Source organism: Scyliorhinus canicula, chromosome 9 (assembly GCF_902713615.1).
Source record: "Scyliorhinus canicula chromosome 9, sScyCan1.1, whole genome shotgun sequence".
Taxonomy (NCBI): Eukaryota; Metazoa; Chordata; class Chondrichthyes; order Carcharhiniformes; family Scyliorhinidae; genus Scyliorhinus; species Scyliorhinus canicula.
The window spans coordinates 116,804,841-116,831,911 of record NC_052154.1 but is presented as its reverse complement, the minus strand read 5'-3'; the positions used below and the strand labels follow the sequence as shown (position 1 = coordinate 116,831,911).

General features: G+C 44.6%; 1 protein-coding gene across 1 annotated transcript in view; it reads left to right on the top strand.

Annotated features, from left to right (window-relative positions):
* Positions 1 to 27,071, top strand: part of LOC119971629 (activating molecule in BECN1-regulated autophagy protein 1-like) — a 520,908-nt gene that overhangs the window by 17,005 nt on the left and 476,832 nt on the right. Inside the window, 5 exon segments of the mRNA XM_038807450.1 lie at positions 9,607 to 9,851; positions 16,460 to 16,518; positions 18,529 to 18,712; positions 19,092 to 19,264; positions 25,627 to 25,693. Of these exon segments, the coding sequence (XP_038663378.1) occupies positions 9,717 to 9,851; positions 16,460 to 16,518; positions 18,529 to 18,712; positions 19,092 to 19,264; positions 25,627 to 25,693 (618 nt within the window). The 5' untranslated portion in view covers positions 9,607 to 9,716.

Below are 27,071 nucleotides of genomic sequence, written 5' to 3'. Positions count from 1 at the left end.
GAATGAGAACAACTTGCTTGATAGGATTCCTCCAAGGTTGAAAACCCAGGTCAGGATTTTGTTCAGACTCTGGACTGACAGTCCTGCACAGTAGTGTGAATGCTTCGTTGGTGGGTGTGTTGTGCCTTTCAGGGAAGACATTAAACCTATTCAAGTAGATGTTGACTCTATTCAAAGGAGAACAGGAAGTTCTCGGTGTCTTGCCAGTGTTTGTCCCTCACCCAATCCCACACAGAAATGTTAACATGTCATTCATTTTATTGCTGCTTGCTGAACATTGCTGGGCCTGCTGAGTTGTCTACATGACAATCGCTGAATTACTATTTTGTGACATGCTTAAAGCCATTTCACTGCGGGACCAAGATGCTTGCTTGTGTGTTCATGTCTATTATGGCCTCCTGCACTTTAAATTCGATGATTCTATAAATATCATGATTAGTGCAGATATGTCATTTGCTTCCAAAAAAGGTCTGTGTAGCCTTCTTTCACTGGAGTTGATGAACATTGTTAACTTCCCGGATGACAGGAACTTATGAGTGTAATGGTGAGATGTAGGCCTAATAGTAGTGTTTCAACTTCGCCAAACATGGGTTACATTAATGCTCAATGAAGCCAAGTTTGATTTGGTTCAAAGCGCTTACTCCGCAATAACTCCACAGTAAAGGGAAACGTGCAGTCAGGCACATGATCAGAATGGTTTAGTTGCATTGGTACAAATTATGTCTGCATATTGGGGCTAAAATTGCCTCAGATAGACTTATGATCACGCAAACACTTAAAAAAATATATATATATTTTATTAAAGCTTTTTCAACCAGAATGTTTACATAACAGAAAAATAAATGAAAAAATATTTAATAAAACTAGGTGGCTGTTACCATTGTACAAAAAGAAAATATATATTAAATAGACAATTCCCCCCACCTGAACCCCCCCCCCCCCCTCCTCCCTCCCCAGTTGCTGCTGCTGCTGACAATTTACTGCTCCCGGGAAAGTCAAGGAAAGGTTGCCACCGCCTGGAGAACCCCAGCAAGGACCCTCTCAAGGCAAACTTTATTTGCTCCAGGCTGAGGAACCCAGCCATATCACTAACCCAGGTCTCCACGCTCTGGGGTTTCGCGTCCCTCCACGTTAACAAGATCCGTCTCCAGGCTACCAGGGAGGCAAAGGCCAACACCTCGGCCTCTTTCGATTCCTGCACTCCCGGATCCTCTGAAACCCCAAAGATCGCTATTGTTGGACTGGGCTTCACCCGCCTGTCCAATATCCTGGGCATAGCCCTCGCAAAGCCCTGCCAAAATTCTTTAAGTGCCGGGCATGCCCAAAGCATACGGACATGGTTCGTCGAACTCCCTGCACATCTCGCGCACCTGTCCTCCACCCCAAAGAGCTTGCTCATTCTCTCCATCGTCATGTGAACCCGGTGTACCACCTTTAAACTGAATTAAACTGAGCCTGGCACATGATCCGGAAGAATTCACCCTGCCCAGGGCATCAACCCACAGGCCCTCATCCAGCTCCTCGCCTAGCTCCTCCTCCCACTTGCCCATCAGCGTCTCCACTGAGGCTTCCTCCGCCTCCTGCAGCTCTTGGTAGATGTCCGACACCTTCCCTTCTCCTACCCAGATGCCAGACACTACCCTGTCCTGTATCCTTCGAGGGGGTAGCCGCAGAAATGTCCCCACCTGTTTTTTAAGAAAGCCCCGGACCTGGAGGTACCTGAAAGCATTTCCCGGGGCCAGGCTGAACTTCTCCAGCACTTTCAAGCTAGGGAAAGTCCCATCTATAAACAGGTCTCCCATCCTTCTAATGCCTGCCCTACACCAGCCTTGGAACCCCCCATCTATCTTGCCCGGAGCAAATATATGGTTGTTCCGTATCTGGGTCCAAACTGAGGCCCCCTCTTCTTTTCTGTGCCTTCTCCACTGACCCCAGGTCCTCAGTGCCATTGTCACCACCGGGCTTGTGGTGTATTGTGCTGGGGAGAACGGCAGCGGTGCCGTTAGCAGTGCCCCTCGGCTGGTGCCTTTTCATGACGCCGCCTCTAGCCGCCCCCAAGAACAGTCTTTTGACTCCCGGGGCCCTGTTTGCCCACACAAATCCCGTGATAATCCTGTTCACCCGCTTGAAGAAGGATTTGGGGAGGAAAATGGGGAGGCACTGAAAAACGAACAGGAATCTGGGAAGAACCGTCATCTTCACAGTCTGCGCCCTTCCCGCCAGGGAAAGCGGGAGCATGTCCCACCTTTTAAAGTCTGCCTCCATCTGCTCTACAAGCTGAGATATATTGAGCCTGTGTAGGGCATCCCAGTTCCTAGCCACCTGTACACCTAAGTAACGACAGCTCCTCTCCACCATCTTGAGCGGTAGCTCTCTCAGTCTCTCCTCCTGACCCCTAGCGTGGATTACAAATAGCTCACTTTTCCCCATGTTCAACTTGTACCCCGAGAAGCTCCCAAAGTCCCCCAGATCCGCATGACCTCTCCAATCCCCTCCAGCGAGTCCGAAATATACAGTAGCAGGTCGTCCGCGGAGAGGGAAACCCGGTGCTCCCCCCCCCCCCCCCCTCCAGTTGCTTGAAGTCCTCAGCGCTATGGCCAACGGCTCAATTGCCAGGGAAAATAGTAACGGGGTAGGGGGCACCCCTGCCTCGTTCCCTCGGTGCAGCCTGAAATACTCCGACCTCAGCCGGTTCGTGGACACACTAGCTATGGGGGCCTGATACAGGAGCTTGACCCACCCTATGCATCCCTCCCCGAATCCAAACCTACCTAACACTTCCCACAGGTACTCCCACTCCACCCTGTCAAAGGCTTTCTCTGCATCCATTGCAGCCACTACTTCTGCATCCCCACCCTCCGAGGGCATCATAATAATATTGAGGAGCCTCCTCACATTCGTGTTCAATTGTCTGCACTTGATGAAACCCGTCTGGTCCTCCTCGATCACTCCTGGGATGCAGTCCTCTATTCTGGTAGCCAGAATTTTTGCCAGCATTTTGGCGTCTACATTCAGGAGCGATATCGGCCTGTTGGACCCACATTGAAGCAGATCCTTCTCTCTCTTCAAAATGAGCGAGATCCATGCCTGTGACATCGTCGGGGGGAGGGTTCCTCTCTCCTTTGCCTCATTAAAGGCTCTTAGCAGGAGCGGCCTCAGCAGCTCCGAGAACTTCTTATAAAATTCTACAGGGAAGCCGTCTGGACCCGGGGCCTTGCCTAACTGCATACTTGCTAGTCCCTTAACAATCTCCTCCAACTCAATCGGGGCCCCCAGTCCCTCCACCAGATCTTCGTCCACCCTTGGGAACCTCAATCAATCCATAAATTGCTTCATCCCTTCTCCTCCCCTCGGGGGTTCTGACTCATACAGCTTCCCATAAAACTCCTGGAAGACTTCATTGATCCTCTCTGGGCTCAACACCGTATTACCCTCCTTATCCCTCACTCCCCCGATCTCCCTGGCCGCCTCTCCCCTGCGAGGTTGGTGCGCCAGCATCCTACTTGCTTTCTCCCCATACTCGTAGACTGCCCTTTAACTTTCCTCAACTGTGCCTACGCATTCCCCGTGGCCAGCAGATCGAACTCGGATGGTAATCTCCGGCGCTCCTTTAGCAGCCCCCCCTCCTGTCCACCCTAAGCATCTCTCCCATCAGCCTCTCTCTCTCTGCCCTCTCCCTCTTCTCTCTGTGGGACCTAATAGAGATTAACTCCCCTTTGATGACTGCCTTCATGGCCTCCCAAACCGTTGTTGCTGTTACCTCCCCTGTGTCATTTGTTGTCACAATTCTGAATGCTCCTCCTTATCCGCCCACACACCTCTTCATCCACCAGCAGCCCCACATCCAGTCTCCAGAGAGGGCGTTGCCCCGATCTGCCCCCAGTCACAAGTCCACCCAGTGCGGGGCATGGTCCGAGACCGCAATGGCCGAATACCCGACCCCCTCCACCTTTGGGATTAATGCCCTGCTCAACACAAAAAAGTCAATCTTTATTGACTTCATGTAGACTTTATGGACGTGGGAGAAAAAGGAGAACTCCTTCGCCCGTGGCCATGCAAATCTCCACGGGTCCACCCCCCCCCCCCCCCCCCCCATCTGATCCGTGAACTCCCACAGGGCCCTGGCCGCCGCCGATCTCTTTCCCGAACTGGACTTAGACCGGCCCAAGTCCGGGATTTTACTCAACGTGCGCCTCATGAATTCTGCATCATCCCAGTTCGGGGCATACACGTTCACCAACACCACCCAGCCACCTGTAGCTTGCCACTCACCATTATGTACCTGCCCCCCTTGTCCACCACAATGCTCCCTGCTCAAATGCCACCTGTTTACTCACCAGAATTGCCACCCCTCTGGTCTTTAAGTCTAGCCCCGAGTGTAACACCTGGCCCACCCATCCCCTCCTTAACCTCGTTTGGTCAGCAAGTTTTAAGTGCGTCTCCTGCAGCATGGCCACGTCCACCTTCGACCCCTTCAAATGCACGAACACCCGGAGCCTCGTGACCGGCCTGTTCAGGCTCAGGCCCCTCACATTCGACGTGATCAGCCTGGACGGGGGGGGGGGGGGGGGTTGACCCCCCCCACCCCGGCCGACTAGCCATCTCCCTTTTTCGGCCAGCCACGTGCCCTGCGCCCCCCTCTCGCTCGAGCCCTCCCGCCGGAGGCCCCCCAACCCGACTCTCCATCCGTCCCCAACAGTTGGCTCCCCTTCAGTCAGCAAAGCAACACCCCCCCCCCCCCCCCGTGCCAAGCACCCGCTTAGCGCTGATTTCACACCCCCCCCCCCCCCATTACGGTTCCGTAAATCATCTGACCCATCTGACCCGGCCCCTCCCGCCTCTATCTCCAAACCTACTATTGTCTCCTCCTTCGGGCCCCCAACACCCCCTCCCCCACAGGGTAAGAGGGCAAGTGCCATCCAGATCCTTCCCGTGCAACGGACCGCACAACCCGGGCGTTACCCCGCCCCCTGAAACAAAAACAGTAAAAGAAAAGCAAACAACTTAAATACTACTAACAATCTTATATCAGGCCAACAGAGCGTTTCACCCACATGCAGCTGCCCCTTAGTTCAAGTCCAGCTTTTCGTGCTTAATGAATGTCCACGCCTCGTCCGGCGTATCAAAATAGTGCCTGTCCTGATATGTTACCCAAAGTCTCGTCGGATGGAGGAGCCCAAACTTCACCCCTTTGCTGTGGAGGGTCGCCTTAGCCCGGTTGAATCCCGCACGCCTCCTCGCCAGTTCAGCTCCCAAGTCCTGGTATATGCGGATCTCGGCGTTCTCCTGCTTACTGCTCCGCTCCTTCTTTGCCAAACGCAAGACACGCTCCCTGTCTGTGAAGCGGTGGAACCTTGTCACCATCGCCCTCGGTGGTTCATTCGCCCTAGTCTTCCTCACGAGGACTCTATGCGCCTCATCCAGTTCCAAGGGCCACGGGAAGGACCCTGCGCCCATCAGCATCCCCAGCATTGTGGTCACAAATGCGCTCGCGTCCGCCCCCTCTGCACCTTCAGGGAGGCCCAGAATCCGCAGGTTGTGACTCCTAGACCTATATTCGAGGTCATCCAGTCTCTCCTGCCATCTCTTGTGTTAGGCCTAGTGCGCCTCCACTCTAATCGCCAGACCCAGGATCTCATCCTCATTCTCAGATACCTTCCTCTCCATCTCCTTTTATCACCACCTGCACCTTCTGAGTCTCCACTATCTTTTCCATGGAGGCCTTCATAGGGGCCAGCATCTCCGTCTTTAGCTCTGCGAAGCAGCTCCTCAGAATGTCTTGCTGCTCTCTCAACCACTGGGCCCATGCTGCTTGGTCCGCGCCAGCCGTCATCTTGTCCTACCGGACCCGCACCGCTCGCTTCCCCGCAATCGCTCTTTTAACAGCCCCGCTCCTGGTTCTCTCCATACAGCAGTGGGGAGAACCTCTCCAGCATCCTTTCCCACGCCGGTAATCACCGTCCAAGTGCCGTTGGCGCCCCGTTTAAAGGCCCGAATCTCCGATCCCGACGGGGAGCTGCCGTGTGTGAGACCTATTCGGACATGGTTGCTACCGGAAGTCTGGCGAACACTGGTTAACAGTACAAGAAAAGAATGTAACCGGATGAAATTTGCCTGTGTTTACTTGGTTTCTTGGAGATACTAAATTGAGTGCTTCTCTTTGCACTGGTATTCCATTTTTGGAACTAAAATTAACCTGGGCAGAATATATTTTTCGTAGTGTTTGTAGCTCAAAGAAGTACTTTTATTCTTCAGCTCCTGAATGAATAACTGAGCATGATTATGTACTTTGTTAGCACTTCAGTCATGCTTGCCTACAGCTGTGCAGCTCGAGCATCATTTAGTCTAATAAAATATGCAAAGTATTTATATAGCACCTTTAACAACCTCCAGCGATCCCAAGCATTTCACAGCCCATTCTGTAAGTTTTGAAGTATATATGATGGTATCACCAGAAATATCAGAATCCTGTTTGCACACAACACTGTCCAGTATGTGTTGCACATAATACTAACTTTGTAGACACTGAAATGTTGTCATCCGACAGGAGGAATTGCTAATTCCTGCTAATGTTTGTCATGACTATTGAGCTGTGATTGTATATTAGGGCAAAATATCCAACATTTTAAAACAGTGGATGCTGTAAATATAGTTCTAAGGCTTCGGGAAACAAATGATATCTTGTTTGTTTTTTCTGGCAAGAAGTGACATTTTTATCACACACTAAATCACGATGCAAAGTTTTAAATAAAAATTGCTGTGGTTTTAAATTATCGTTTGCAATCCAGTTTTTTGGAGTCTCCCTATTCTCTCTTTCCCCCCCCCCCCCCATTTTTGCCCCTTTTCTAAGGCATTGCTTTTGCTGTGTTCAGCTGTGTGGGTGTTAATTGCCCTCCAGTGGCTGCTCTTAATGTGCTAGTCTGCACAGAATGCGACGAGCTATTTGATCAGAAAGAGCATCGTGAAACCCTGGTCTCTATCTCACCCACGCTTAGACACAATGGGAACTTTTCATCGGTGGTCTATTGTTTGGTTAATTTAGTTGGGAATTCTGATTGATTTTTGTTTTCATCCGCTTCCCCCTGCCTTGCAAGTTATCAATGCCATTTTATAGAATTGTTGCTGCGCCCCTGGCTGAGATCAGTCAACTTAAATTGGAGTGTTATTATCAAAGCTTCCATAGGACAATGATGTATTTATGTATTTTAGATGAAGAATTATCTAAGTGTTAACTTTAGATGGCAATTATGTAGTGCTAAATAATGGGAGTTTTATGTGTGTTAGATTTGTATCTCCACATTACATGGAAACAGAATGTAAGGTGTTTATGCCCACGCAGGTACTTTTTCAACAGTAAAACTGTTGACTGTGTCTGGACAGGTTGACCTGAGGGATTTATAAGGCATGACTAATGTATTACTTGTTAGTTGATCAGGGAAATCACATATGATTGCAAGTACACTACCAATTCTTAAACATGGCTACTGATTTAATACAGATGACTAACAGATGCAGTCATGAACCACTTTGAATTCAAGGAAGATTGTTGTTTGTGCAAATAAGCAGATCAACAGTGGTCATTCCCAGATTTGCTGCCAGAGAGCAAATAATCAGGCCACGGGGAGTGAATCTGATTGAAAACTGTTTAGTTCTCGTAAAATGAAGCCATGTTGCTGATGGGCAGTGGATGTGCCACCTTGGTCTGCTCTGTGGAATGCAGGCTTTAATCTTGGTTAAGTTGAGCTCTATTGCTCAGTGTTTGAGGCTGAGAGTTGTCAGCCTCCGTTGTGTTGTTGTAGCATGTTTAATGCAGTCAAGACTGAGCAAGCAATGTCTCTGTGTCGAATGTAGAGAAATTGATTTTTCACTATTAAACTGTTTGCCCCATTCACCTTAACTAAATTAAACCATTTGTCAACGGAGTCTTGTCTGGTAAAATCAAGCATTCGCTTTGTGCTCTGAAGAGAAGAAAATTGCAGTGGCATGTTCCAGTTGCTGGTGTGTAGAGCAAACATTCACTGTAATGATCTCTGGGTTTTACTATTCACTACCTGGATGGTGACCGAAAAGGGAGCACCGCAGATCAATTAAATGTGAGTGGTCAAGAAATATGTTGTCCCTTTGACATCATTTAAAGACCCAGTACCAGTTTCCACATGTGTGATGACGACACCCAACTCTACCTCACGACCACCTTTTTTAACATGTCATTGTCCCTGAATTTTCAGACTGCTTGTCTGACATTCAGTACTGGATGGACAAAAATTTCTTCCAACTAAATGGGTTTCCAACTAAATGGCGTGGGTTTCTACTGGCTGCTCTGGTTTCCTCCCACAGTCCAAAGACATTGCAGGTTAGGTGGATTGGCCATGCTAAATTTCCCTTAGTGTCCCAAAAGGTAGAAGGGGTTATTGGGTTACAGGGATAGGGTGGAAGTGAGGGCCGAAGTGGGTCGGTGCAGACTCGATGGGCCAAATGGCCTCCTTCTGCACTGTATGTTCTAGTAAATATTGGGAAAGCTACGCTGTCTGTTCAGTCACCGCTGCAAATTCTGTTCCCTTACCACCAATTCCATCCCTCTCCCTGGTCACTGTGTGAGGCTCAACCAGACTGTTTGCAAACCTGGTGTTGTGTTTGACCCCAAGCCGAATATCTGAGCTACCCCGAAGACTTCCATGTTTGCAACACTGCCTAATTCTGTCCAGTAAGCAGTCTGTACGACACGAGGTTAGAAAGTCAAACAAGTTTATTTGAAATCATAAGCTTTCGGAGCGCTACTCCTTCATCAGGTGAATTGACTTCACCTGATAAAGGGCAGCACTCCGAAAGCTTGCAATTTCAAATAAACCTGTTGGACTTTAACCTGGTGTTGTGAGACTTCAATTCTGCCAAGACTAAGCTCAACTGTTGCTGCAGTCCTTGTCCGTACCTTTGTGACATCTAGTCTTCACTGTCTTGACACGTTCCTGACTCATCACTCGCATTCTATCTTTTAAAACATTTATGTCACCCGAACCTCGCTGCCTGTGTCTGAACTCTCAGTAAATCCTGTTCACCCATATTAACTAATCTTCGTTGGCTCCCAGTTAAGCAACACCTCAATCTTTAACACTTTTGCCTTTGTTGTCAAATCCCATCTCGACCTTGCCACACCTATAATCTCCTCCAAATCTGTGTTCCTTTAATTCTAGCCTCTTGAGCATCCCTCAGTTTAATAACTCCACCATTTGGTGGTCATGCCTTCACTGCCAAGCCTTAAATTTTGGAATTCTTTCCTACAGCTTTCTGCTTCTCTTCCTCACTTTCCTCCTTTCATCTGCTGCTGAAAACCTCCATCTTTGACCAAGGTTTTGGACATCTGTTCTAATATCTCATTACGTGGCTTGGCGTCAACTTTATTTTTAATTACTGCTCCTGCGCAGCACATTAGGGTACTTTGTTACATTATAAATGCTATATAAATGCAAGTTGTCATTGACGTTTGCTTAAATGTCTCTTTTTATGAAGGCGCATAAAACCTATTGAAATTAGCTGACATTAATCCTGGCAACATTGTTCCATGCAACTCTATCTGAACTAATTTTATGCATTATTTTTCTGTTCTAGTTTTCAGTGATCGTTACCCAACGTGTTCTTCATGGCCTCTACTTAGAGTTGGTGATCTTGAGTCCCCAGCCCCTGGAAGCTGAGTTTACAGAAGGTTGAGCTCCGTAGCGATGAAGAGCATTGACCGCAAGAATGCAATCCAAATCTTGACCAGCCGGGAACGTGGCTCTCAGGAGCTGGGCTGTCAGAGATGCCTGGAAGAGCTGGTGGAGGACAAAACGCGATGGATGCAATGGGAAAGTCAGGTGAGCTATATCACAAGCCTTTGCATATTACATCGGATTACATAACAGAAACAGAACAGAACAAAAACAGGCCACTCTGCCCATCAGTGCATGACCGTATATTTACTTTTGGCTTGATTGATGACGACCATTATTTATGGCCTCAAGTTATGCTCTTTGCTGAATGTGGGAACCTTCTTTATGGATCCACACTATCAAAACCTTTCATAATTTTAAAGACCACTATTGAATCACCCCTCAACCTTTTGTTTCCCCCAAGGGTCTTTTCTGTACCTTGCAAGCACAGCCAGAAAGGAGTAGTTTTAACCTTGTGAGTACCATAGCTACTGATCAAGGAAGTTAACAATCAAAATAGGTGGATGACAGTGGATAGACAAATGACAAACATTTAAGGAACGCATGGGGGAACTGCAGTAACTGTTGATTCCTGCCTGGCACAAAAGCAAAATGGGTAAAAGGGCCAATCCATGGCTTACAAAGGAAGTTAAAAATAATATCCGATCCAAGGAAGAAGCACACAGATTGGCCAAGAAATATAATAGGTCTGAGGATTGGGAGCAGTTTAGAATTCAGCAAAGAAGGACTAGGGGATTGCTTAAGAAAAGGAAAGTACACTACAAAAGGAAGCTTGCAGGGAACATAAAGACTGACACAAAGAGTTTCTATAGATATGTGAAGAGAAAGAGATTTGTAAAGGCAAATGTAGGCCCCCTACAGACAGAAACAGGGGAATGCATAATAAGGGACAAAGAAATCGCTGAGCAATTGAATACATACTTTGGTCTGTCTTCACAAAAGAGGACACAAATCAGATACCAGAAATGTTGGAGAATGAAAGATTTAGTGAGAGGGAAGAACTGAGGGAGATCAACATTAGTAGAGAAAATCGCTTCTCGGCCTTTTGGCTTAAGATCAAGTGCAGTGTTTCTCGGTCTTTTGGCTAAAATGAGCGTGGGATCAGCTGTAATGCCTGGATCTGGTATGTCTCTCTTGTGGAGACCCTGAATTGGATTCAATTTGAATTGGTTTTCGGAGCAGGCAAGGAGCTGGATTAGGGGTTTGCCCCTGTCTCCACTCTGAGCTCTGGCTTTGTAACTCTGATAAAGTAATGATTAACTTTAGAGAAATGGAGCTGGGAAAATTAATGGGATTGAAGGCGGATAAATCCCCAGGGCCTGAGAATCTGCATCCCAGAATGCTTCAGGAGGTGGCTCTAGAAAAAGGGGATGCATTGATGGTGATCTTCCGGGATTCTATAGACTCTGGAACAATCCCTGCAGTTTGGAGGCTAGCTCACGTCACTCCAATATTCAAAAAGGGAGGTAGAGAGAAAGCGGGGAATTCTAGACCAGTAAGCCTAGCATCGGTAGTGGGGAAAATTCTTGAATCCATTATCAAGGACTTTATAGTGGAACATTTAGAAAATAGTGGCAGGATCAGTCAGAATCAGAATGGATTTATGAGGGGGAAATCATGCTTGACAAATCTGTTGGAATTCTTTGAAGATGTAACCAGTACAGTTGACAAGGGGGAGCTAGTCAATGTGATCAAAGCATTTACAGTGCAGAAGGAGGCCATTCGGCCCATCGAGTCTGCACCGGCTCTTGGAAAGAGCACCCAACCCAAGCCCACACCCCCACCCTATCCCCATAACCCAGTAACCCCTCCCAACACTAAGGGTAATTTTGGATACTAACGGCAATTTATCATGGCCAATCCACCTAACCTGCACATCTTTGGACTGTGGGAGGAAACTGGAGCACCCGGAGGAAACCCACGCACACACTGGGAGGATGTGCAGACTCTGCACAGACAGTGACCCAAGCCGGGCATCGAACCTGGGACCCTGGAGCTGTGAAGCAATTGTGCTATCCACAATGCTACCGTGCTGCCCTATGTGGTATATTTGGACTTTCAGAAGGCATTTGACAAAGTCCCTCATAAGAGATTATTGTGCAAAATTAAAGCGCATGAGATTGGGGGAAGTGTATTGAGGTGGATAGTAAACTGGTTAGCAGAGAGGAAACAGAGTCAGAATTAATGGGTCCTTTTCAAATTGGCAGGCCGTAACTAGTGGGGTGCCACAGGGATCGGTGCTGGGATGCCAGCCATTAACAATATATATTAATGATTTGGATGAGGGAATAAAATGTAACACCTCAAAGTTTACCGATGATTCCAAGTTGGATGGGAGGGTGAACTGTGACAAGGATGCAGGGATCCTTCAGCATGATCTGGACAGGTTGGGCGGGTGGGCAAATCAATGGCAGATGCAGTATAATTTGGATAAGTGTGAGGTTATTCACTTTGAAGGCAGATTACTACCTGAATGGTTGTAAATTGGGAGAGGGGAGTGTGCAACGGGACCTGAGTGTCCTTGTGCACCAGTCGCTGAAGGTAAGCATGCAGGTGCGGCAGATGGCAACGAAGGCTAATGGTATGTTGGCCTTCGTTACGAGGGGTTTTGAGAAGCAGGGACGTGTTGCTGCAGTTATACTTCTGTGTAATGAGAAGGGAATTATTGCCAATCTGGCTGTACAAGACCCCTTGGAGATGAGCGACCATAACATTATAGAATTTTTTATTAAGGTAGAGAGTGAAGTAGTTGATTTGGAGACTAGGGTGCTGAATCTTAATAAAGGGAACTTTGAGGATATGAGGCGTGAGTTGGCCTTGATAGATTGGGGAGAGTTAATTAAAGGGATGACAGTGTATAGACAATGGCAAACATTCAAGGAACGCATGGAGGAACTACAGCAACTGTTCATTCCTGTCTGGCAGAAAAGCAAAGGGGGTAAGAGGACCAATCCATGACTCACAAAGGAAATTAGAAATAGTATCTGATTCAAGGAAGAAGCATACAGATTGGCCAAGAAAAATAATAGGTCTGAGGAGTGGGAGCAGTTTGGAATTCAGCAAAGAAGGACAAAGGGATTGATTGAGAAGGGGGGGAAAAACGTACGAAAGGAAGCTTGCAGGGAACGTAAAGATCGACGCTAAGAATTTCTACAGATATGTGAATGAGAAACAGGGGAATGCATAATAAGGGACAAAGAAATGGCTGAGCAATTAAATACATACTTTGGTTCTGTCTTCACAAATGTGGACACAAATCAGATCCCAGAAATGTTGGAGAATGAAAAGTATAGTGAGAGGGAAGAACTCAGGGAGATCAACATTCGTAGAGAAATGGTGCTGAGAAAATTGATGGGATTGAAGGCGGATAAATCCCCAGGGCCTGAGAATCTGCATCCCAGAGTGCTTAAGGAGGTGTCTCTGGAAATAGTGAATGCATTGGTGGTCATTATCCGGGATCCTATAGACTCTGGAACAGTCCTTGCAGATTGGAGGCTAGCTCACGTCACTCTGATACTCAAAAGGGAGGTAGAGAGAAAGCAGGGAATTATAGACCAGTAAGCCTAACATCGGTAGTGGGGAAAATTCTTGAATCCATTATCAAGGACTTTATAGCGGAACATTTAGAAAGCAGTGGCAGGATCAGTCAGTCAGCATGGATTTATGAAGGGAAAATCATGCTAGACAAATCTGTTGGAATTCTTTGAAGAGGTAACCAGTCGACAAGGGGGAGCCAGTCGATGTGGTATGTTTGGACTTTCAGAAGGCATTTGATAAAGTCACGCATAAGAGATTATTGTGAAAAATTAAAGCGCCTGGGATTGGGGGAAATGTATTGAGGTGGATAGAAAACTGGTTGGCAGAGAGGAAACAAATAGTAGGGATTAATGGGTCATTTTCAAATTGGCAGGCAGTAACCAGGGATCGGTGCTGGGACCCCAGCTATTCGCAATATATATTAATGATTTGGATGAAGGAACAAAATGTAACATCTCAAAGTTTGCAGATGATAACAAATTAGGTGGGAGGGTGAATTGTGACGAGGATGCAGGGATCTCACAGCAAGATCTGGACAGATTGGGCGAGTGGGCAAACCAATGGCAAATGCAGTATAATTTGGATAAGTGTGAGGTTATTTGTTTTCAAAGCAAAAACAGGAAGGCAGATTACTACCTGAATGGTTGTAAATTGGGAGAGGGGATTGTGCAGCGGTACCTGGGTGTCCACGTGAACTGTTCGCTAGAATTAAGCATGCTGGTGCAGCAGGCGGTGAAGAAGGCTAATGGTATGTTGGCCTTCATTGCAAGAGGTTTTGAGTATAGAAGCAGAGATGTGTTGCTGCAATTGTACAGTGCCTTGGTGAGGCCACATTTGGTTGGGATTGTTCTCGCTGGAGTTCAGAAGAATGAGGGGGGGATCTCATAGAGACTTATAAAATTCTAACAGGACTAGACAGGGTAGATGCAGTGAAGATGTTACCAATGGTAGGCGTGTCCAGAACCAGGGGTCACAGGCTGAGGATTCAGGGTAAACCATTTCGGACAGAGATAAGGAGAGATTTCTTCACACAGAGTAGTGAGCCTGTGGAATTCATTACCACAGGAAGTAGTTGATGCTAAAACTTGGAATATATTCAAGAGGCGGCTGGATATAGTACTTGGGGAGAATGGGATCAAAGGCTATGGGGCGAAAGCAGGATTAGGCTATTGAGTTGGATGATCAGCCATGGTCGTGATGAATGGCAGAGCAGGCTCGAAGGGCCAAAAGGCCTCCTCGTGCTCCTATCTTCTCTGTGTCTATGCTTACAGGGCCTTGGTGAGGCCACACCTAGAATATTGTGTTGAGTTTTGGTCTCCTTTTCTGAGGAAGGATGTTCTTGCTCTTGAGTGAGTGCAGCAAAGGTTTACCAGACTGATCCAGGGATGGCGGGACTGTCACATGAGGAGAGATTGACTAGGTTAGGATTGTTCTCGCTGAAGTTCAGAAGAATGTGGGGGGATCTCATAGAGACTTATAAAATTCTAACAGGACTCAACAGGGTAGATGAAGGGAATATGTTCCCAATGATGGGTGTGTCCAGAACCAGGGGTCACAATCTGAGGATTCAGGGTAAAAAGTTTCGGACAGAGATGAGGAGACATTTCTTCACCCAAAGAGTGGTGAGCCTGTGGAATTCATTACCACAGGAAGTAGTTGATGCTAAAACATTGAATATATTCAAGAGGCGGCTGGATATAGTACTTGGGCAGAATGGGATCAAAGTGAGAAAGGAGGATTAGGCTGTAAATGTCAGCAGGCTCGAAGGGCCAAAAGGCCTCCACCTGCTCCTATCTTCTATGTATCTATGTAACACTGCAATGACGTTACTGTGAAAATTCCCTCGTTGGCACACTCTGATGTCTGTTCGGGTATACTGAGAGAGAATTCAGAATGCCCAATTCACCTGACAAGCATGTCTTTCGGGAGTTGTGGGAGGAAACCGGAACACCAGGAGGAAACCCGCACAGACACGGGGGGGGGACATGCAGACTCCATACAGACTGTGACCCAAGTAGGGAAGCGAACCTGGGATCCTGGCGCTGCGAAGCAACTGTGCTAACCACTGTGCTACTGTGCTTGAAGGAGGAAAGCAAGGTAGAGAAGTGGAGAGGTTTAGAAAATGAATTCCAGGGCTTGGTGCCTAGGTAAATGTTATAGCCATAGTCACCAATGGTGGAATGATTTAACAATTGGAATGCTCAAGGCCAATATTGAAATAGTGCAGAATTGAAACATAGAAAGTAGGAGTGGGCCATTCAATCCCTCAAGCCTGCTTTTCCATTCAATATGATCATGGCTGTTTCGCTATCTCAACGCCATATTTGCGCTCTCTCCCCATATCCCTTGATGCCTTTCTTTTCTATAAATCTATTTATTTTCTCCTTGAATATATTCAATGATTTGACCTCTACAACCTCTGTGGTAGAGAATTCCACAGGTTCACCACCCTCTGAGCGAATAAGTTTCCCCTCATCTCAGTCCCAAGTTGCCTACCCTCTATCCTGAGTCTGTGTGTTTTACATTCCCCCCGTCAGAGGAAACAAGATTGCTGCGTCTAGTCTGTCCAGCCCTCTCAAAATTCTATGTTTCAAGTAATTACTCCTCATCCTAGTTCTTTGCCCTTTATTCTGAGACTTTGCCCACATTTTGTTGGGGGTTGGTTTAGCTCGGTTGGCTGGACAGCTAGAGCAAGGCCAACAGGGCAGTTTTAATTCCCACACAGTTTGAGGCTATTCATGAAGGCCCTGCCTTCTCAACATTGTCCCTTGTCTGAGGTGTGTTCCTCAGGTTAAATCAATACCAGTCAGCTCTTCTCCTCAAAGGGGAAAGCAGCCTCAGGTCATCTCGAACTATGGTGACTTTAGTGACTTTACTGTTCACTGCCTGACAACGTGAAAAACCCTAGTTTACAGCCAGTTCTACTTTCTAGCTGTTAACAAATCCTTTATCCATGTTAATATATTACCCAACTCTGAGCCCTTCTCTTTTGGCTATATCGACAAACTCGACACAGACCATGAATCAGAGTGAGGATTTTATGAATTGTACGGTTTAATGCTGCAATGATCACTGGGCTTTTAGTTGGGACTTGGTAATTTTTTACCAAGAAACTGCAATTATTGGGCAAATTGTGCCAATGGTGTGGTGCTGCAGTACCACGGAAGACTAATTTGAAAGAAATATCCCACTAATATTGTGTTTTATTTTTACAGAAAGTAGAGCTTCCAGACAGTCCCCGATCAACTTTCCTTTTGGCATTTAGCCCAGACAGGTAGGTGGCAATGTGTGGCTTGCGAATAAAACAATTCTATGCCAACTCCTGAAATTATTCCTTATACTTTAAAATGAATAGGTTTTAAAATGATTCTGTTCATCATTTAGAGCCAACTTTGTCAAACGTGAATTCACCACATGGTTACTTTAACAGGGTCTTCAGGTTTCACCTATGCCCTGTCAAGGTAGCAGCTTGACTGACTGGTGGCACCTGGGGAAAGTCATAGCTTCAAGCGCCATTCCAAGACTTGAGTATGTAATCTTGACTGGCACTTCCTTGCAGTACTGAGGGCCTCAGAGGTGCTGCCTTTCAGATGAGATTAACTTTTGACTATTGAGGTGGGTGTGAAAGGTCACATGACACTGCTTTTAACAAGGGGGACTTTTCCCGGCTACCAGTTTGCTGAGTTAATCTCAGTAAACACACGTTATTCATCATCTGATTGCTGGTTGTAGGTCCTTGCTATATGCAAATTAGCAGTTGTGTTTTTCTCTTTAATGGTGAGTGCACTTGAAAAGTAATGTAGTGGCTGTAACACGTTGGGATGCCTTGAGATCAAGAAAAGCACTAGATAATCCAAGCTTTCCTTTGTTGGCTGCAAAATACTTGAAACACCCTAAAGATGCTCTTAAATAACAACTTGTATTTACATGGCATCTTTTATGTAGTAAGATGTTCCAAAGCGCTTTACACAAGCTTTATCATCAAAATTTGACACTCAGCCTTTCAAGTATATACTGTTACAGGTAACAATAAAACTTCAAATAGGTACCTTTTTAAGGACTGCCAAAAGAAGGAGCAGGGGAGGAAAAGAGGAAATTGCAGAGTTTAGGGCCTAGGCAACTGCAGGAAGATGGACTAATGGAAATGAGCAGTGCTCAAGAGGCCAGAATGTGGATTACCCTATTCCTTCTGTCTTTGTATAGGATGAACGTTTGGGTCATTTTGCAGGAGGGCCAGCGCATAAAACAAAACTGAAGTTGTGGATAAAATTATTAATTTTCTGATTTCTTTAACGGAGCTGCTACCAGTCATCAGTATTAATTTTGTGTTATTTTAATCACCCTTTTAAAAAGCTATCTTTTTAAAGACCTTTTTAAAGTTGATCGGTCCTGTTGATTTTAATGTTCTGTTTGTTTTCCTTTGTTTGTTCTGAAATGATTGCTTTTAAAATCAAGGCTTATGTTTCTTGTGTCAACCAGGCACGATTAGACAAATATTAACTTCCTGTAAGGATAAATATGTTAAATAAGTTGGTTCTTTGTGCTATAATATATACAGAAAAAATAAACTAACAGTGAAAGATTGAAGTTGTGTGTAGGAGCTAGTGTCTATACCATTTGGTTTGAGATGTGAGAAAAATTCAATGTTAATATTTGTTATCTTAGTTCAATATTAGTGAACAGAGCACTTGGCTGTGGGATTGTTTGAAATACTTTAAAAATGACCTTTGAGTGTTTGGCCTATTAGTTAACAAATACTAAAAGGTGACCAGCTTTCATTTTGTGTAGTTTAGATATGTTGCAGGTGAGAGAGGGGACAATTACTGTTTTGACCTCATTTCACCAGCACAAGCGACAGTCCAGCAAAGTCACCAAAGTCCAGAACATTCCTTCACCACCACCACCACCCCCCCCCCTCTCTCTCTCTCTCTCTCTCTCTCTCTCTCTCTCTTTCCCCCCCCCCCCCCCCCCCCCCCCCACTGTCCTGAAGCAGCACGTTGTAATTTCAAAGAATTTTTCATGTTAAATATATTTTTGACCTTTCCACAATGCTTTCTCCACCTCACTGTCCCTTCAAAGCAGTTGAAACTGAGACTCTGGGATAACACAGGTTCACATTTCAATGTATTTCCAATAGATGTAAATGTGACTCCCGTTCTGTACTTCTGGTTACTAAACTCAAGCATTATGGACAAAGAGTCTTTAACTCCTGTTTAGTTTGTGAATAATTTTCACAGTTGACAGCCATTCAGTCCTTGACTGTTCTTTTACCCTTTTCGTTTAGGACTTTGATGGCCTCCACCCATGTAAATCATAATATTTACATAACTGAAGTTAAGTCTGGGAGGTGTATTCATTCACTGGTGGGTCATAGAAGGACACCGTGGTGTGTAACCTTTCACCCCACTATCCAAGGGCTTGTGGCATCTGGATGTCTAGATGGGGAAGTTCGAATCTGGGATTTACACGTAAGTACAAGAGGTGTTTGAGAGGGAGAGAATAAATAATTGCTCATTGATGCAAATAATCAGCCAGTAGGAATGAGGTGACAAATGTTTATTGTGGGCATTTCCGTGAGGTAAAACTGTCTTTTAGAAAACAAATTGGGATTAGATTTTAGAACTAGATACTTAATTGAGAGTCAGCATTGCATATTTTGCAGTTTCATGGCACTGACCCATTGGTAATTGTTTTAGTGGCTAGCTAACTGGGGTGGGGTTCCTGCCATGTATCTCCAAGTATAAAATTATTATCACATTTTGTTTTGTTTTCCTGCTTGTAAATAAGGTTCTGGGTACTACGTTGGATGACAGATATTGACAGCCATGAATGTCATTGTTCTTTCAGGGAGGCAGCGAGAGTTGGTTTACTGAGAATAATGTGGCCATAGCATCTTTAGCCTTCCATCCTATGGCACAACTTCTGTTGATAGCTACTGCAAATGAAATCCACTTCTGGGACTGGAGTCGACGAGAGCCATTTGCTGTGGTGAAAACTGCGAGTGAAATGGAGCGGGTCAGGTGTGTATGCCCAAAGATGTCAGTGACTGTCTCTCAGTGACTGCCTAATACATTTCACGCTTGCTGTATTAAGGTGTGAATCTTGTGTTTCTTTAAAAGGATATATTTTTTTCTTCACAGTTGAGCTGACAGTGTGAATCTTCTGTCAGCTCAAGTGCACAAAATGCACTTCTGAAAGCTGTTGCATTCAATGAGATTTAACAAAAACTTAGTTCAGTGTCATAAAACAAGGACTGCTCATAATTAAAAACACATTGGACATTCAATGTAGGTGGTATGAATAAAAGCAAATCGCATTGGAAAAACTCAGCATGTCTGGTGGCATCTGTGGAGAGAGAATCCGAGTTAATGTTTCGAGTCAAACATGACTCCTATTCAGTAGTAGGAAATTATGCGCTTTGAGGGATTCTGTTACCTGATGCCATTGGTGTGTATCTAGTTTCCTATTTCAACAAGAAAGCTAAAGATAAGTGAGTCTCAACATAAATGCTTCTTGTGTAGGTGCTAAAATGGTGTTAGCGAGTTGGGGTACAGGAAAATGTTTAAAATTTTGACTTCAATCTTATAATGAATGATGCAAGGAAAGAACTATGTCACTTGCAGACATGTCTGTTGTAACCTAATAGGGTAACTGATTGTGAAGTGTTTTATCTTTCTGATACCAATCAAGATATTGGGTTCTGCTGGACCAGTTCAGCGATCGGTTTTAAGTGCTAGATTATTGGAACACTGTAGTCGGCAGCTTAAGCCATACCTGCCGTACATAATTCTGATCATTTTATTATATTTTCTTGGCAATGTTGGATAAGGTAAAAATCGGCAGTGTTGGAAGTATTTGTTTGAACTAGTTATTCCTAGATGTCTCAATAAGATGGTAATGGGTGATTATTTTGTAATTAAGCTGCCTATTAAGAGCATATTGGAGGGCTTGACGATTTAGTCACGTAGTGTGATGCTGGAGTGACTTGTAGCACATGCTGAGGAGGGGTGGTAGATTCCCTTTCCTGAAGGACGTTGGTGAGTCAGTTTGGCTGTGACTACATTCTGGGATCTTACAATATCATTTTTTTTTTGATTGGTAACTGCCCACAAGTATATTGAATTCTGTTTCCAATATCGCTATGTTGGTGTTTCAGCTCCGTCGCTGGATTTTTGATTTCTTGCAGAACCATTGTGTGCCATGGCCATTAATGTAACACCTATTGTAGCGCTCAAACCTCATTTTATGCCCTAGTTTAGTCACAAACCATTGTAAAACTTGCCAAGAAATGAAACAGAAATTTGAAATATTTTAACTAATAAATTGTTAACCAGATAAAACTGCCTTTTTTGTCTTATCTCTCAAAAACAATGTGTGCAGTGAGCTCTGCTGCCAATGCCTTGACACTTTACCCAGGTGACCAATGTGAACCTACACAGAAATAGGCAATGAGTGGGCTATTCATCCATAAGTCAAATCTGATCCTGTTTTTACCTGATATCCACATATGCATATTGCCTAACAGAGCTCTTCGGTTGGTAATTGGGAGCAAACTAAATATTTAATTTAGTGCTGTATTTTCTAGAAGGTATACACATATGTGCTTGATGCTCAAGTTTTTGTCTGAAATGACTTTTGTTCAATGTCCTGTGCAAATAAATTTATTCCTAATTTTGGGAATATTTACTCTTGAGAATCTGATGAGATTAATGAATCTTAATGGACAACGTTGTTGAGGGAAAAAATCTTTGCTTTTTATTTGCTATTTAAGCTCCCTGCAGTGGTAAGGGTTTATCATAAAAAGTGCCATAGAGATTCGAAAGATGTGTTTTTTTGTTGTTCTATCATTGAATGGTCTTTAATGGCAGTGCATCAAACCTTCATTTTCTTCCATCTCTGAAAGAGGGAATGTAATTGATCATATTTATTTCACTATTGAATTATTATTGGAAGTTGTCATTGCTTTCAGAATAATTACATAGCAAATAAATGATGGCTGTGGATCCTTTACAAATTTCGTGCAGTTAATTGATTTGTTGTTAAAAATAATAACTGATTGTGAGCAATGTTTCCACTCTACTGCAAACAAAATCCCGGTTTGCATTTTCCCCCGATTTAAAAAAAGAATAATTCAAGTAATTCCTCTATCACACATACTCTTTTGTTTCAACAAATTCTGAAAAATATACTCTGTTTCTGTTCCTAATAGCTAAGCAATGGGTTCTGTGGGGAAGTGCACGTAGGCAAGAACATGACCTGACTCAGACAATTGAACTCACTATTCTTTCCAGTTCTTTCCATTATACAAGGTTGATCATAGATCATAGAATTTACAGTGCAGAAGGAGGCCATTCGGCCCATCGAGTCTGCACCGTCTCTTGGAAAGAGAATCCTACCCAAGGCCCACACCTCCACCCTATCCCCATAACCCAGCAACCCTACCCAACACCAAGGGCAATTTTGGACACTAAGGGCAATTTAACATGGCCAATCCACCTAACCTGCCATGGTATGGCTGATTGCACGCTTTGGAAATCTCCCCAGTTGCACCTCCCAAGGTATCATTTTTCAGCTTCCCTCTTGGTATCCCTGTAACTTGCAGGGCAACCCATGACCCTCTATACATGCCCCCCTCCAACCTTCCCACCATTCCTCTTCCTGCTCTTCTAGGCACTTGACTTCTCATGTATCATGACCCCTGCTTTGAAACTTCAATACTACTCTCCCAATTATCAACTGAAAACACCCTCTTTATCCAGGGCTTTTAAAATTTAGATGAAATAACTAAGCAATTAATAACTTGCCAGGCCAATTATTTCATGTTTCTTTATACATTTGACATTGCCAGCATGCCTGTAATTAAAAACACAATTTGACAACCACCATATATTAGCTGCCTGATATTTGTATAGCATTGATATCCTCTGAGGGTGTCTTGGCCCAGTTCAAGTGCATGAATCCACAGTACAAAATGTTGTTAATTGTAGTGTAAATTACAAGTTTGAAATGTGACACAAAAGGTTTCAAGTCACTGGTGGCAAAGGTTTGGAAGTGACTATCTGGGACAAAATTAACTGTCACTTGGACAAGTGGGGATTATTTAAAGATATCAAAAGTTGAGATAATGCAGTTGATGTGGTGTCCATGAATTTCCAAAGGGTGTTGATCAACTACTACCTAATGGGCTTGCCAGCAAAGTTGGAACCCCATGGAATAAAAAGGACTGTGGCAGCTTGCAAACAAAGTTGGTTAACTGACGAGAAACAGAGTTGTCGTGAACACTTGTTTTTCAGACTGTAGTAAGGGAAACAATAGATTTTCCCAAGGATCAGCATCAGGGTAACTACTTTTTTTAACTTTTGTCCATGATAGACTTGGGTCTACAAGACATCATTTCAAATGTCAAACTTGGAAATATTGTGAGAAAGACCATGGTAAACCTCTCTCAATGACAGGTCAATTGAATTGGTGGACATGGCAGATGAAATTTAACACCGGCAAGTATGAAGGGGGACATTTTGGTAGGAAGAATGAGGAAAGACAAGATAAATTAGATGGTACAGTTTTAAAGAGGGTGCAGGAATCAAGAGACATGTGAGTATGTGGGAACAAATTGTTGGAAGTGTGAGGGCATGTTTATAAAGTGGCGAAAAGGTATGAAGCAGCCTGTGCTTTTTAAATTGAGATGTAATATATAATATCAAGGAAGTTATGATGAAGTTTTATAAAGCACTGGTTCAGCCTCAATTGGAATAATGCCCAACCTAGGCACAACACTTTAGGATGGATGTGAAGGTTTCAAGACAGCAGTGGGCAACTTGAAGCCCATCTGGGTTCTGAGAATGGCCCACAAGACATTTTGTTGACTGTTACCCATGCGCAGGTTCGCCGCATTCCGCTGATCTCCATCCATCGAGTTATTTTCCTACTGGTATGATTGAAGTGATACACACAAAGCAAGTGAAGTGAGGTGTTTGCTGATTGTGTACAATATTGACTAAGAGCTGTGCGCTCTCTGCGTCCAAAGTGTAAATATTTCTTTTGTTTTATCATTCAAGTTGTTAGTTCTATTTAAATATAAATCATTCTATAACTCGGATCAGGTATTCGGCATGTCTATAAAAACAATTAATCTTATTCATGGGGTCATGGTTAATACACAAGCTGGATTTCAATCTTAAGGCCCACTGAGATGAAAGGCTACTTGTGACCCACTCACAAGTCTAGGTTGCCCATCGCTGCTTTAAGTGGGCGCAGAAAAGATGGTTCCAGGGATGAGACTAAAGTTATGAGACTAGATTGGAGAGGGAGCTTGATGAATTATACACTGCTATAAATAAGCTGGAAACGGAATATCCTGAGGCCTTGTTCATCGTGGCTGGGGACTTCAACCAGGCCAATTTTGTCCTGACAAAATTCCACTAACACATCTCCTGTCAAATCCCAGCCAAGCTTATGTCAAAACTCCAAAACCTAGGACAGGCTCCTCCCTCTGCAACTGGACCTTCAACTTCCTGATCCATAGACTACAATCAGTAAGTATAAATAACAGCACCTCCGCCATGATAGTCCTCAATACCAGGGCCCTGCAAGACTGTGTACTTAGTCCCCTACTATATTACCTACACGCACATCATGGTAGCACAGTGGCTAACACTGTTGCTTCACAGCGCCAGGGTCCCAGGTTTGATTCCCGGCTTGGGTTACTGTGCGGTGTCTGCACGTTCTCCCTGAGTCTGCGTGGGTTTCCTCCGGGTGCTCCGGTTTCCTCCCACAAGTCCCGAAAGACGTGCTGTTTGGTGAATTGGACATTCTGAATTCTCCCTCTGTACCCGAACAGGCGCTGGATTGTGACAACAAGGGGCTTTTCACAGTAACTTCATTGCAGTGTTAATGTAAACCTACTTGTGACAATAAAAGATTATTATTGTTATTATTATGACTGTGTGGCAAAAATCTGTCCCAACTCCATCTACGAGTTTTCTGAAGACACAACCGTAGTGGATCGGATCTCAAACAACGACAAGTCAGAGTACAGGTGGGTGATAGAGAACCTAGTGGCATGGTGCAATGACAACAATCTCGCCCTCAATGTCAGCAAAACTAAGGAGCTGGTCATTGACTTAAAGAAGCAAAGTATTGTACACACCCTTGTCAGCATCATTGGTGCTGAGGTGGAGATGGCTGACAGCTTTAAATTTCTAGTTGTGCACATCATCAACAATCTCTCAGTCCACACATGTCGGCGCTATGATAAAGAAAGCACAACAGTGCCTCAGGAAACTAAAGGAATATGGCATGTCCAGAATGGCTCTTATCGCTACAGATGTGCCATAAAAAGCATCCTACCTGGTTTCATCACAGCCTGGGTATGGCAACTGTTCGGTGCAAAACCCAAAAAAAAAGAACGTCGTGAACATAGTCCAGCGTTTCACACGAGTCTGGTTCCCATCCATTTGACTCTGTCTACACCTCCCGCTGCCTTGGGAAAGCGGATAGCATAATCAAAGACACTTTCCACCGGGTTAGTCTCTCTTCCAACCTTTTCCATTGGGCAGAAGGTACAAAAGTTTGAGAACATGCACCAATAGATTCTAAAACAGCTTCCCTGCTGATACCAGACTCTTGAATGACCCATTGAGGGTCTGAACTGATTTCATGGATTGAACTAATCTTCTTTATAGCTGTTTCATGATATACCGTATACTTCACCTGCTGTCTGTTTCTGTATTTTCGTTACGTATCCTCATGTATTTAGCATATGTTCTATGTTTTCATGTATGGAACAATCTACCTGAACTGGACACCGAACAATACTTTTCACTGTACCTTAGTGCACGTGATAATAAATCTAAATGGGAGAAATTTTTGCACAGTGAGTGAATGAGGAGACTGATTCAATTGTGGCTTTCAAAAATGGATTGGTTGGGCACCTAAAAAGAAAAAGAATTGCAGGGTTGTGGGGCAAAGGTGGGAGAATGGGACTAGTTCAATTTCTCTTGGAAAGGAATGACCATTTGTGCTGAAACCATTCTATGATTCTGTTCTGTAATTCTATGAACAGGGGAAATACAAATGTCTTGCAATTGCTTATATGAACCTATGGTTAAGCAAGCGATTGTTTAGGTAGGTCAGGTTTTAGTCTGTCTTAGCTTGTGCTAGATTCTTAATTGTGATTATTTTTTTTCTATATTTCTTGCAGTGGAATTTCGTGGTATGTTTAGTAATTTTCTTAACTTTGCTAACATGTTTTTCCTTAGTATTTACTGGAAGCTGATTTCAGAAGAACATTTTCATGTATAGCTTTACTGATTTCCTTCATTTCTGTACCTGCAATTAGCATATTACATTATGTGAATGATATTGTTTTTCTGTTTTGCAGGCTGGTAAGATTCGATTCACTGGGACACAACCTCTTGACTGCCATTGTCAATCCTTCAAACCAGCAGGTGATTTTCTAGATTTCTATATTTGTCTTTTGAGTTCTCTGGGAGACATTTGGCAATCTGCAGATCTGGGTTCAGTCTCTGAACTTTCCAGACATCGCCTAGCTGAGATCAGCTGACAGCTGCTGTGCCACAGTTAGCCTTGAAATCAGTGAGCTAGAAGATTAGCCAGTATTTCCACCCTTGGTCGCTATTTTAGCAACTTGTGGTGGAATTGTTCTTGTGTGGTTATTGGGAGAGGACAATAAAGATTCACTGTTGAATAAAAGTAAAATACTGCAGATGCTGGAAATCTGAAAACCCTCCAGAAAATTAAGGATAAACTCAGCAGATCTGTCAGCATCTATGGGGAGAAACACAGTTAACACTTTGGATCTAAATTATTCTTCTACACAGAAGGTTCATTTGGATCTGAAACGTTAATTGCTGAGATGCTGCCAGACCTGCTGAGTTTATCCAGCATTTTCTGTTGTTTATTTCACTGAATAGCCTACTAAAACTCAATGTAGGTTCATGCATGAAGAATAATTGTAGTGTGGCCCAAGAGGATGTATTCAGTAAACGTAGTTGGAGTTAGGACCCCCTACGGGGACAGAATCTGCGTTGTGTAGATTCCCCATCTATACCTCGAGTATGAGCTATCCAGGTGACATGGGGACGGAGCTTCCTCCCAATTGAAGGAACTTCCCGTAGTTATAAACCCGACCTGGAAGCAGTTTGGGGAAGGTGACCCTGCGTGGAGTGGAGAGGAGGGATTTCTATATCTAGTGCGAGGCTATGGGCCCTGACAATATTCCGGAAATAGTACTGAAGACTTGTACTCCAGTACTTTGAGCACCCTGAGCCCAGCTGTTCCAGTGCAGCAGCAACAACGGCATCTACCCGGCAATGTGGAAAATTGGCAACCCAGCCAATTACCATCTCATCAGTCGACTCTCGATCATCAGCAAAGTGATGGAAGGAGTCGTCAAGAGTGCTATCGAGAGGCAATAACCTGCTCAGGGACACTCAGTTTGGGTTCTGCCAGGTCACTCAGCTCCTGACCTCATTACAGCCTTGGTTCAAACACGGATAAAAGAGCTGAGTACCAGAGGTGAGGTGAGAGTGACTGCCTTTGACATCAAGGCAGCCATTCACAGAATCTGGCATCAAGGAGCCCTAGCTAAACTGGACTCGATGGGAATTTTGGGGGGGGATGGGGAGAGAGCGAGAGAAGAACTCTCTGCTGGCTGGATTCATACCAGGAAGATGGTTGTGGTGGTTGGAGATCCAACATCTCAGCTCCAAGACATCACTGCAGGAGTTCCTCAGGGTCATGCCCTCGGCCCAACCATCGTTAGCTGCTTCATCAATTACCTCCCTTCCATTGTAATGTCAGAGG